At 35.0% G+C, this 13,054-nt stretch overlaps 1 protein-coding gene across 1 annotated transcript in view; it reads left to right on the top strand.

Moving 5' to 3' along the window:
• The window catches only part of ACTR3 (actin related protein 3), a 59,375-nt gene that overhangs the window by 29,054 nt on the left and 17,267 nt on the right, over positions 1–13,054 (top strand). The window contains exons 3-7 of the mRNA XM_004773362.3: positions 468–592; positions 3,123–3,233; positions 6,965–7,060; positions 8,794–8,901; positions 11,631–11,774. Of these exons, the coding sequence (XP_004773419.1) occupies positions 468–592; positions 3,123–3,233; positions 6,965–7,060; positions 8,794–8,901; positions 11,631–11,774 (584 nt within the window). The remainder of the gene's footprint in view (positions 1–467; positions 593–3,122; positions 3,234–6,964; positions 7,061–8,793; positions 8,902–11,630; positions 11,775–13,054) is intronic.

Here is a 13,054-nt window from a genome sequence, read left to right as displayed (position 1 = left end):
AATGCCAGTGTTATTTTTAAATTGCAAGTCTGTAATAGTGCAAATAGGAAGACAGCTTTTTTTTTAAAATTCCCCTTCAGTTTTCCTATTTTCATTTAGTGTTTTTTAGTTTTTTCTTTGTGATTGGCCATCAAGTATATATATTGATTGACTTTGTAGGATTATAATTTTATTTAAATCGAAATAGAGCTTACAGAGTTTTTAAAAAATGCAACTGAAACATTCCCACAACAGTACTTTTTTGGGGGCTTTTTACACTTGAAGCCTTGGCTGGAAGTTGAGATTTCATTGTGTTAAATGAATTTTGTTGTCAATTTCTTAAACGATCTCTGTGCTTTAACTTTAACAGATTAAGTATGTTAGATCATGTTTTGTTTAATAATACTTTATGTTGAAAGAACCAGAGTTAAAATTCTGTCTCATTTGAAAATAAACTTTGACATGTATAAATAACTTTTGTTATTAAGGTATTGCTATTAAGGAGTCTGCAAAAGTGGGTGATCAAGCTCAAAGGAGGGTGATGAAAGGAGTTGATGACCTAGACTTCTTCATTGGTGATGAAGCAATAGAAAAACCTACGTATGCAACAAAGGTATATTTTTATGATTTATAACAATAATATATTTTTTAAAAAATTAATTTGGGATGCCAGGGTGGCTAAGTCAGTTAAGAGTCTGCCTTTGGCTCAGGTTATGGGATCGAGTACCACATTGGACTCCTTACTTGGCTGGGAACCTGCTTCTCCCTCTGCCTGCTTCTCTCCTGCTAGTGCTCACTCTCTCTCACAAATGAATAAATAAAATCATCAAAAATAATTAGTCCAGTGATTGTGCAATCTGGAATTTTACTCAGTTACAGGCTTAATATCCTCAACTTCTTCACCATAGAAATTTCTTTTTCCCTGTGGCTTTTCCCAGTCTCACTTTAACATTTTTTTTTTTTTTTTTAGTCCTGGGAGGAGAATTTTCACCCAAATGAGCAGTATTTACTTTTCCATACTTGTTAGATCTTAAAGCTGTTGATGTGAATGGCTTTCTTTTGCCTCTACATTGCCACATCTAGATATATGTTAGTTTTGAATGTTGTATTTGAGGTACGTGAGAGACGTCTTACACATTGTTAGGCTGTCAAATAAGACAGCTGGAGACAAATATTTGGAAGGTATCAGTTAACCTCTAGAAAGGGTGAGATTATTTAGGGGGGTATACTTGGGGAGAGGCCCAAGATGGAGCCTGTTCAGTGTACCATTTAGGTTTGGTAGAAGACAAAAAGCCTAAGAAGGAGACTGAGAAGCTCTGGTTAGAGAGACTGCACTAGACGGGAGGGAATGTAAACAGTGTGGAATGCTGCTGCGCTATCAAGTAAGCTAGAACCCATACAGTATTTATGTCTTTAGCTACAAGGATGTCATTTGTAACCTTAATAAGAATAGTTTTAGAAGAGTGAGAACTCAGTGAGGCTGGGTTCAGGTAGGTTGGATTGTGAGTGTTAGGCCAGGAAAAAATGACAGTAATATTCAGTGAGGTTTGGGTATGATTGGGAGGCAGAGATAGTTGCATAGACAAGTTGTGGAGTTAAGATGGAAGAGGTGTTTAAATGATAACGTGAAAGAGCCACTAGATTTCAGTAAAAGGAAAGATGTAGTTCAATCCCCAGGTCTCTGAGAAAGCTAGAGGAATGGGATCCACAGCACAGATGATCTAATTGGAATGTGGAGGGTCTCATATTATAAAAAAGTGAAATGGATAAGTACAGAATCAGTTTTATAGATTTGGTGAAGGGACGTTGACTTCTGACTTTTGTCCTCTCCTTTCCCTGTGAGATACATGGTGACATCATCTCTGCTGCCCAAGTTGTAGGGGGAGAAGGTAAAACAATGAGTGATAGGGAGAACATTTAAAATTATTGTGAAGAGTGAAGATGAACAGAGTAGGGAAACAAAGACTTGCGTTGCCATGCAAAGTTAGGTTCATTTGAGAATAGCAACTACGAATTCTTAATTTTAACCACACAATTAGTTATCAGCATTGTGGAAATAGGCAGGGTTAGTGAAGGATGATGCTAGGTTGGGTTTTGATAGGTGGAATGACAAAAGGAAATAAGAATACTCAAAGTGATGGAGCATAAAATCTAAACTCTATGTATGTGTTTGTGTGTCTTTGGGCAAGTTTGATGGCTAAGGAGTAATCACTAGAGCCAGTGGACTACAAGTGTAATTGTGATCAGAAGTATAGCGGGCTGCTAGAGTGTGGTAGGGGGAGAAGAAGGTGTGGTCAGAGAGGGATGCATTTGGGTATTAGGAATTTAGAGATGTGATAGTGATACAAAGATTGAAACAGCAAAAAGAAATCTTTGAAGGTGATGAAGTCAGTGAGTTAAGAGGCCAGAGTTTTCTGCACTGATTCTGTTCTCTTAAATACATTTTTAAGTCTTCCATATGCTACAAACAAACCAAAACAAAAAAACTTCTCTCAGTCTTTTTTCCTTTTCTTTTTCCTCAGGAGCCTTTTAGCTGTTGCTTTCCTCTTTTAAAACCAAGCCTTGGAGGCTTAGTCAGTTAAACGTCTGCTTTGGTTCATGTTCACTTCATGTTCTCAGGTTCCTGAGGTTGGGTTCAGTGGGGAGTCTGCTTGAAAATCTCTTCTCCCTCTCCTGCTCCCCCTGCTCACCTGTGTGCTCTCTCTCCCTCTCTCTCAAATAAATAAAAATCTTAAAAAAAAAAAAAACCAAACGTACCAAATTTACTTAGTTTTAGATTCTTTGTGCTCAGATTATTATTAAGCTCTTTGTTAAAGCCCACTGTATATAATAATCTTTAATCCTTCTTGGTTTGTTTATCACAGAATTGCTCTGATGGTTCTCTTCTAATATTTAGTATATGTGCTGCTGAAGTGAGCACTTCCTAATATTTACATTATGTATTTTAATTGAACCATCTTAAAATATGTTGGGGGAACAATGCCTTTGCTCTCTAAATAGTAAAGTATGCGTCTCCTAAGGGTGATCTACAGTATCATTAAATCACACTAAAAAATGCTGTCCTGATTTAATAATCTCCTTTTTTGGTAGTTTTATTTACTTTTGACATTAAAGGATTTCATTTGTGTTTTGTGTTTTAATAGTGGCCAATTCGCCATGGTATAGTTGAAGATTGGGACTTGATGGAAAGGTTTATGGAGCAAGTGATTTTTAAATATTTAAGGGCAGAACCAGAAGACCATTATTTTCTTTTGGTAAGTACAAATTAAAATTTCACCAAGGACATTTTCGAAGAAACTTAATGAGAATGTTTTTATCACATCTGTACTCACTAGGGCATATTTTATTGTTTATTAAATTGTCCCATGTCTAAAAGACTTTGTTATAATGCTGTACTGTCTTTAAGATCGTCCAGTTCTAGTTTTCAGTAGGGTTGTAATATGTTGAAGTACTGAGGCTTAGGCACTTAGAAAAAGTTCTTTTCATAATTAATACGTAATCTTTTTTTTAAAGATTTTATTTATTTATTTGACAGACAGAGATCACAAGTAGGCAGAGAGGCAGGCAGAGAGAGAGGAGGAAGCAGACTCCCTGCTGAACAGAGAGCCTCATGCGGGGCTCGATCCCAGGACTCTGGGATCATGACCTGAGCCGAAAGCAGAGGCTTTAACCCACTGAGCCACCCAGGTGCCCCAATACGTAATCTTTATGATAGGAACAGTAAGGTTCAAAAAAAGTTGGAAATATGGCACTTTGCCTTTTTTTAATAACTGGCCTGATTATTATTTCTTTAGTAATTCTTGGCAGCAAAAATACAGTGTAATTTTTTTTTTTTTAAGATTTTATTTATTTGACAGAGAGAGATCACAAGTAGACAGAGAGGCAGGCAGAGAGAGAGAGGGAAGCAGGCTCCCTGCTGAGCAGAGAGCCCGATGTGGGACTCGATCCCAGGACCCTGAGATCATGACCTGAGCCGAAGGCAGCAGCTTAACCCACTGAGCCACCCAGGCGCCCAATACAGTGTAATTTTTAAACTTACTTTTACCAAAGCACTGCATGTTTATAGTTTACAAAAATCAAATGCTCTGAGATTTAAAACAAAAAAAGTAGCACTCTTGGGGCGCCTGGTAGCTCAGTGGGTTAAGCCGCTGCCTTCGGCTCAGGTCATGCTCTCAGGGTCCTGGGATCAAGTCCCTCCTGCATCGGGCTCTCTCCTGAGCAGGGAGCCTGCTTCCCTTCCTCTCTCTCTCTCTGCCTGCCTCTCTGCCTGCTTGTGATATCTCTCTCTCTCTCTCAAATAAATAAATAAATAAATAAATCTTTTAAAAAAAAAAAAAAACAAAAAACAAGTAGCACTCTCCTTCCTCGCCTTTCCCAGCCTTTGATTCATATTATCTAGAGACACACTCTTTAAATTTTTAAAGAGCTTTTTAATAGTTATCTCATAAATTTAAACATGTTTTCTATTTATTGTTTATTTAAATACTTCACACTACCTACTGACTTCCTAAGTGGGAAAGATGAGGGTTTTATTTTACCCTCCTTCTCTTAACACAGAATCCCTGTCTTCTCCCCCTCTTTACAATATAGTTATATGAAATCAATGTTCTATATTTTATTATAATTTGTGAATATTGTTTATGGGTAGACCATAAACATAAAGTTGAAAGACCTTTAAATACCTGCATGTACACAGCCTAGACCCAAGTATTTTATTATAATTGCTTTATGATATCTATCAGGTTATCTGTCACTCCATCTTATATTTTTAATTACTTCAAAATGAGTTGCAGGTGGAGTAGTTTCACCCCTAAATACATAAGCATGTGTATCATCACTTAGAGTACATTATTTGGTTATGGTTCTTTTATATATATAAAATTCACATGCTATAAAATGTATATATCTTAACTCTGCAATTCTGTGGGTATTGATCATGCATTGGCAGATTTTCTCTGAAGGTCCAGATAGTAAATATTTTTGGCTTTGAGTGCCATCTGGTCTCTGCAGCTCTGCTGTTGTAGCAGGAAAGCAGCCTTAGATGATACCTAAATGTGTTCCAGTAAAATCGTGTTTACAAAAACAAATGGTGAGATGGGTTTGTCTTACAGAATGCATGATACAGTTTGCCCAGCTTCTGTTTTTAACAGATGCATACATCTGTGTAACCTAAACCATTATTAAGATACAGACCATTACTATCAGCCTGGAAAGTTTTCCTCTGCCCTTTCCTGATTAATTCCTGCCCCTGTGTCCTAGAGGCAACCACTGTTCTCATTTTCTGGCACGGATTGGTTTGGTCTGTGTTTGAGGTTTATATAAATAGAATTGCACAAGTTACGCTCTTTGGTAAGACTTTGAGACTCATTCACATTGTTGCATATATTGGTAATTTGTTGCTGGATCATATTCTGTTGTATGAATGTGCCTCACTATCCGTTTTTTTTTGTTGATGACCTGGGCTGTTTCTAGTTTTTGACTGTTACAAATTTGGTTATCGTGAACATTCTTATACAAGTCTTTTTGTGGACATGTTTTCATTTGTCTTACATAAATACCTATATACCGAATTGCTGTGTTGTAGGGTAGGTCCATGATTGGTTTTATAGGAAATTCTCAGAGCTCTTTCCAAGGGATTGTACCTTTGTGCACACCCACCAGCAATGTGTTAGCAATCTGGTTGCTCTATCCAGCCTTTGGTTTGTTAGTCTTTTTAAATTTAGCCATTCTGGTGGGTGTGTAAAATTTCTCATTTGGTTTTAATTTGCATTTTCCTGATGACTAATGATGTTTAGCACTTTTTTATGTGCTTATTAGCTGTTAGTATATTTTCCTTGGGAGGTCTTCTGATTATGTTTTATTTTATATAGAACTAGTGTTTTTCTTAGAGTTTATAATTTAACTTGATTTTTTTCAGTTTGCTTAGTATGTGTCTGTCACTAAATTATCTCCAAAGTCTTGAAAAATAGTTCCAAAACTGCTTTCAATAAGTTTAAACACATCAGGTAGTTTTAGCTATTAAAGGTTTTATGTAGGCACAAAGTCTACTCCTAGTTGACCATTTTTTTTAAAAAGCCTTACAGTGTTTTCTTAAATTAACAAAAAGATTTAATGCAATGAATTCAAGTTTTATTCATGTTTCTCTATAATTTGTGTTCTTGACATTTAAGGAGTCCTTCTTACCTCAAGGTCAAAAACATCATTCCTCTGCGTTTCTGAAGTTTGAAAATTTTGCCTTCCATTTTAGATATTTGAGAAAACAAGGATTGTCAGATCAGATTCATAAGAATCAGACCTTACCCATTTTCAAGCTGTAATAATTTAAATGATTTAAGTAATCACGAGGCATATGGGAAACATGAAGTACAGGATTGCAAGTACAGTTTCCTTAGTCCTCTCTTGCCTCATTAGAACGTGTTTTGGCCCAGACTTAAATCTGCAGGTTTCTAAGTGAAGTATACGGTCATATAAATGGAAGAGAACTGTGTAAATATCTCCATTTTAATACTCTTAACAGTTACATCACTTAACAGTTTCCAAGAAGCATGGCATAAATTTGTAGAATCTTGGCTTATTTACTGTGGTTATAAACAGACCTGGTACATCCTGCTGAAAACATTACATAGGTGGGAATTCTGCCACTAGAAACACCGTTGTTAAGTCTCGCTGGAGGTCTGTCATTATCCTTTTTTATAAGATGATTTGACCAGGTCTCCTTTCTCCCTCTCATTCCTTTTATAAGTGTTTAATGGTGTAATGTAGAAATTTGGTTTCTCTTTTTGTGTGTGAGTGATTATATTCTTTTCATATATTTTTCATAGGTCTGTTTGAATTCTTTATAAAATTTTTCTTTTTTTGGTCTGTCTTTGTATCTCTAAATTTAAGATTTTTAAATAAAATTTCTAACATTTTTTATTTAAAAATTGCTTAAAAGTTGTCAAAATAATCTGGTTTTGTCTGTTTGAAATGTTATTCCATTTAATAGACTGAACCTCCACTGAATACTCCAGAAAACAGGGAATATACTGCTGAAATAATGTTTGAATCCTTCAATGTTCCAGGCTTGTACATTGCTGTGCAGGTAAGAAAGTTCACAAGTCAAGATAAGCTTGACTCTTGAATTTTTATCTGGTTAATTCACTCTTAAATACATATTTTGTATGACCTCAGAGCATATTATTGTTCTCTCCTGAATCAATAATTTAGAAATCATAGTAAATAGGAGTTTGTAAAAGAGAAATGTTGAAGGAAGTAAGTTATTGATCTGTAGATAATTTAAGGCTTTTCATGAGACAGAAATAAGGGTATTAATATTTACCAAGTGTTTATTTCAGGTCAAGAACTTTATATTCATACTCGTTTATCCTTGAAATGTTTGTTGTATCCTTTTTTCATTGTTTTGATTCACTTACTGCTAGATATATTTGACCACTTTCTCTTTTGTGCCCCTCTGTATTCTATGTCATAAATTCCTGTAATAATTTATTAATTAAATTTCATTAATATTGAGCTTACTTTCTAAATGTATCTTCATGGAATGGCTTCTTTCCCACCTCTCAGGATCACAGCTCACCTCTTACCCTGTAGTAAATGTAATGCCTAGCATATCACAAATGCTTAATAGGTATATAAACTATTGTATAGTTCTCCTAGGTAACAGTGATTATGATGTGTGATTCTGTGTTAAAATAGGAGGATGTCCTGGATAACTTTGTAGGTCCCTTTCAGCTATTACTAGACAGGCGCTTTAACCAACTAAGCCATGGCGCCCACCCCTTTCAGCTATTATATTGCAAATAGGTGAAAGTTTAGCTCTGTTTTTAATTATTGGACATATATCTTGTTGGAGGCTTGGATTGTATGAAATTCTGTTTTTAAAAAATGACTTAGCTGTGTTAATTTCTTAATTTGTAAACTTAAAAGAATTATACTTTATTGTCCATGCCAGTCTTTTTCATAGAAAAATATAATTTCATCAACTTTGTTTCCTGATTAACTCATGATATTTACAAGTGTATAATGGCTTTTCCTGTGGTTAACTAACTTGTTATATATTCCTAAAAGCATGTTGCAGTTAAAACTTTGGAGCTTATCTTGATATAGATACTTGTTTATAGCCATCTATGTATGGAATACATATATTTTGTTTGTATATTTCTTTATCTTACTTACACTTTGTGGTTTGTATACAGGCTAGCCCATATAAACATAATTTTAAGTCCTAGCAGTCTTAGTGCTGTGATACATGATGTTAGTCTTCCCCATTTTGGCCTGCATAAAAACATGGGAAATTTACAAATATGCCTCTAGAAGTAAATACAAGCTTGTTACATTTTTCTTAAATTGTAGGATGCGAATAATTTTATTGCGTAATGTAAATTACTTTATGTATTTTTTTGTCAGAGATGACTGTAGTTGACCCTTGAACAGTACAGGTTTGAACTGCATAGGTCCACTTACATGCAAATTTTTTTCAGTAGAGTACTATAAATGTTTGTCTCCCTTATGATTTTCTTAACATTTTTTTTCTCTTATTATAAGAATACAGTATATGATATAACATACAAAATCTGTGTTAATCTTCTGTTTATGTGTTCTGGTCAACAGTAGACACTTGGTAGTTCAGTTTTTGGAGAGTCAGAAGTTATACTTGGATTTTCGACTGCTTGTGTTGGAGGGATCAGCGCACCTAACCCTGGTGTTGCTCCAGAGTCAACTGCACATTTAAAATTGAAGTACTCCATGAAATATTTTTTTCTATTAACTCTTTGTGCTTGTTTTTATTTTCTTTCCTGTCATATTTTTTGGTCTAAGGCTGTTCTTGCCTTAGCTGCCTCTTGGACCTCAAGACAAGTAGGAGAACGGACATTGACTGGTACAGTAATAGACAGTGGAGATGGTGTCACCCATGTCATTCCAGTGGTAAGGATATTTAAAAATTACCAAATAGTCCTATCAGATAACATATCTGGCAGAGTTAAATGATACGAATTAATACTACTTTTAAAAAATTTTAAACATTTGAAAAGTTTGCACTCGTTTGGCCATTTGTTCATCTAGGGCTGTGTTTTGCTCAAGTTAATATTAAAATTCTATAAAGAAATTCCAAAATCTTTCTTCTGCTCTGTAGGTTTGTGCTATAATTAGGATATGATTTAAAAATAGTAGAAATTGTTTCTAATTCATAATTAGAAGATGTAACGGGAATGGTAAAAGATATTTTGCATTTTTTTTTTAAGATTATATTTATTTTGTAGAGTGCGAGTGAGAGCATGAGTGGTGGTGGGGGGAAGAGGGCAAAGGGAGAGGGAGGAGCAGACTCCCTGCTCAGCAGGGAGCCTGATGCGGGGGCAAGATCCCAGGACCCTGGAATCAGGACCTGAGCCGAAGGCAGATGCTTAACCGACTATGCCACCCAGGTGCCACTATGCCTTTCTTTTCTTAAACTTGGAATTCTGTCTTCTAGTTTGGATGTGTCTGTGTTACATGTATTAGCCAGTTGGTAGTCTCTCTTATCCTTAATTAACAGATTTCAGTTTGGTGCATAGGTTAGCTAACTAACAATTTGTTATAAGCATATGGCCATTAATGACTTTTGGGAATTATTTTGATTTATTTATTGTAATTAAGCTCAGTGCCCTGTGTGGGGCTTGAACTCAAGGTTCCAAGATCAAGAGTCACGTGTTCTACTGACTCAGCCAGCTACATGCCCCTGGAAAATTTTTTTTTTTTTTGGAATAAAAAGGTCAAGTTACAATTGTGCTTTTTATGGTTTGTATTTAGTAAAGTATATTAAAAAAATGCATCAGATTGGATTATTTGTCAGAGATGGCATTTTTTCTGCCAAGGCTTTTGTGCTTCCAATTCTTAATGGCAAATTAAGGTTTTTTTTTTTTTTTTTTTAAAGATTTTATGTATTTATTTGACAGAGATTACAAGTAGGTAGAGAGGCAGGCAGAGAGAGAGGAGGAAGCAGGCTCTCTGCAGAGCAGAGAGCCCCATGTGGGGCTCGACCCCAGGACCCTGGCTGGGATCATGACCTGAGCCAAAGGCAGAGGCTTTAACCCACTGAGCCACCCAGGCGCCCTAGGGTATTTTTTAATTTTAGATTTTTTATTTTTCTCCATTGCAGTTCTCTTTGGATCCTTTTACATCTTTTCTTTCTCTCTCATTCATGTTTCCATTCATGATTCCATTCTTGATTATGAGGAATATATCGTAGTTGTTTTAATGTCTTTTTCTATGAATGCTATTATCTTTGATATTTCTGTTTCTTTCTCTTAATTTTTTTTCCCAGTCAGGGGTTGCATTTTCCAGCTTTCTTGCTTCTGTATAATTTTTCATTGGGTACTGTATGTTCACATTGTTATGTCCTGGATTTGGGGACTTTTAAAGATACTTTGAGTTATTTTTCCTGGGATACAGTTAAATTACTAGGAATCAGTTGGATTCTTTCAGGGGTTCCTTTTAAACATTATTGAGCAAGTCCAGAACAATCTTTTGTCTGGTCCTACTTTGTCCCCACTCTTGAGGCACTCTTCTGAGGATTCTACTCAGTGTCCTGTGTTTGAGGTCTTGTTACACTGCCTAATGGGAATGTAAACTATTCCCAGCTACAACAAGCTTTGAGGATTGTTTTGTTCCCACTTTCTAGAGGTTCTTTCTCTGGCCATGTTGGTTTCCTAACATGAATGTGATGATTACTAGTCAGCTAAGGTTTTACTTTTCACATCTCAGAGCTCTGTGTCACTGTAGCTATTTTAGCTTTAGTAGTTTGACATGTAAGCTGTAGCAGTAGACTTCCCTGAAATCTAAATTTTGTATCCTCAACTTAATGAGACTTTCTGACTCTGCTTGGGTTCTTCCTCCCATTATTGCTGCCTAGCAACTCTTCCTAGGCAGTGAGATGGGCTGTTTATAGCACTCATCTTATTTGCTTTCCCTTCTCATTGAGAACACTGCCCTATTCTGCCTGTTTAGTGTCGGAAAACGTTTATTTCGTTTAATTTGTTCTTTTTTTTCCTTTAATGTGAGAGATTAAATCCAATCCCTAATACTCTGTCATGGCCAGATGATACTCTTTGTTAATGAAATTTAATTTTGTTACATTATTTTTTGTACTTCTGACTCATATCCGTAAATTTATGAATTGTGTAGAATTTAATTATTTGGCATTATAATAATGCATAGAATGCCTTTGCCTTGTGAAATTGGTACCTGCTTCATTAGGAAAAATGAGATTGTGGGTTAACGATCAGATTTCCTACAATGCTATCTAAATTGTTTACTGAAATTATTAAAGAGTTTTAAATAATTTCCTATCTGGTCTCCTATCAAAACATTTAAACTTCAGAAATTTGTCATTTCTGTGTTGTTAAGTCATTTCAGTCTTAGTTATAAACTCTTACCAGTGAAAGAATAATCTAAGTTGCTGGCCATTCTTGTTCATAATATCTGTACAGTATTATAAATTATACAGTATTGTGAGGAATATGGTTGAAGAATAAAGACTAGAAGAACTCTCCTGGGATAAAGCAATACTTGGGAATATAAACACACTAACTTGAGAAATTAATCTTTGATGATTATTTAGGTTATTTTAATTTTGAAATCACTGAAAGTAAATTTGCCACTTTTTCCCCCCCGTATAGGCCGAAGGGTATGTGATTGGCAGCTGTATTAAGCACATTCCAATCGCAGGACGAGATATAACATATTTTATTCAGCAGTTGTTGAGAGACCGAGAAGTAGGAATCCCTCCAGAGCAATCCTTGGAAACTGCTAAGGCAGTAAAGGTAAAAAAGTAATGATGAAAGTGTAATTCAGTTAGAAATTAAAATCAGATTTACAATATTAACATGAAAACTCTCAGGTGAAGAATGGTACTTTAAAAAAAAAAAGAAAACTTTTTACTTAGCCAGTTATAAATTAATACCCTTAATTATATATATGTTTTCTCTTTATTTCTTGTAAGGAGATTTTGCGGGATGATCAGCTCTGTGCCTTGTTGTCTCCACATTTCACATTTGAGTCAAGAACATTTGTACCAGCTGACTTCAGCATACATTTTTGTGATTATTCCCCATAGTAAAAATAATTAGTTTGTTTCATAGTTCTTGTATCTCAGTTTTTTCACTGAATTCTTTATTTTTTATTTTATTTTTTTTTTAAGATTTTGTTTATTTATTTGACAGACAAAGATCCCAAGTAGGCAGAGAGGCAGGCAGAGAGAGGAGGAAGCAGGCTTCCCGCGGAGCAGAGAGCCCACCCAATTGGAAAGCAGAGGCTTTAACCCACTGAGCCATCCGGGCGCCCCTGAGTTCTTTATTTTAATCCTAACAATTTTCTGTTGAAAAATTTTTTTTTGATGTAATTGTTTCATTTCACTAGAATAGAGGTGGTGTTTGGCTCACGTGATACAGCAAATAAAAGAAAAACGTGAAGACTATTTAAGGTGTTTTAATTTGTATGTTATATAAGTCTTTGTTAGATCAGTTTTTTATGTAAACTGTCAAAATACTTAGAATCACTTTTTAAATTTATCATTTGCCAACATACCTACAAAAATTTTAGTGGGTTTCTCATATGTTTTCAGTATGTGAAAGCAAAAATCCCGCAGCAAAAATAACTTTAAGGAGTTTACTGCTTTCTAGTAGTAAGGGAATTATCAAATGGCTGCCAAAACTAACCCAAAGGATGGCATCAAAATTAAATATGTGAAAAATTAACATGAATACTGCTTCAGCATCTTTGGGAAGCCTGTGGGGTTTAAAAAATAACAAAAGCACCAAGGATTAAAATCTATTTTAGAGAATACTGATGCTCAGTCTGAATGTATTTTAAGAATTATAATTTCCATGTAATTCCTACTTTTGATGTTGGAAAAAGACCTACAATAACATCAAATTGTTCTTTGTTTTCCATATTCTTTCCTTATATGTCTTTATATTATTAGTAATAGTATTTGCATCTATTGTGGATTAGAATTCTTCATGAACAAAAATATATGAAGTGTGTGTTTTTCTTTTAAAAAAAATGAAACGTGGATTCAGGAGTCCATAAATTGTAAATAGAA

This window comes from Mustela putorius, unplaced genomic scaffold (genome assembly GCF_011764305.1).
Source record: "Mustela putorius furo isolate JIRA1106 unplaced genomic scaffold, ASM1176430v1.1 tig00003867_pilon_pilon_pilon, whole genome shotgun sequence".
NCBI classification, from domain to species: Eukaryota; Metazoa; Chordata; class Mammalia; order Carnivora; family Mustelidae; genus Mustela; species Mustela putorius.
This window is presented reverse-complemented; position numbering and strand designations above follow the sequence as displayed.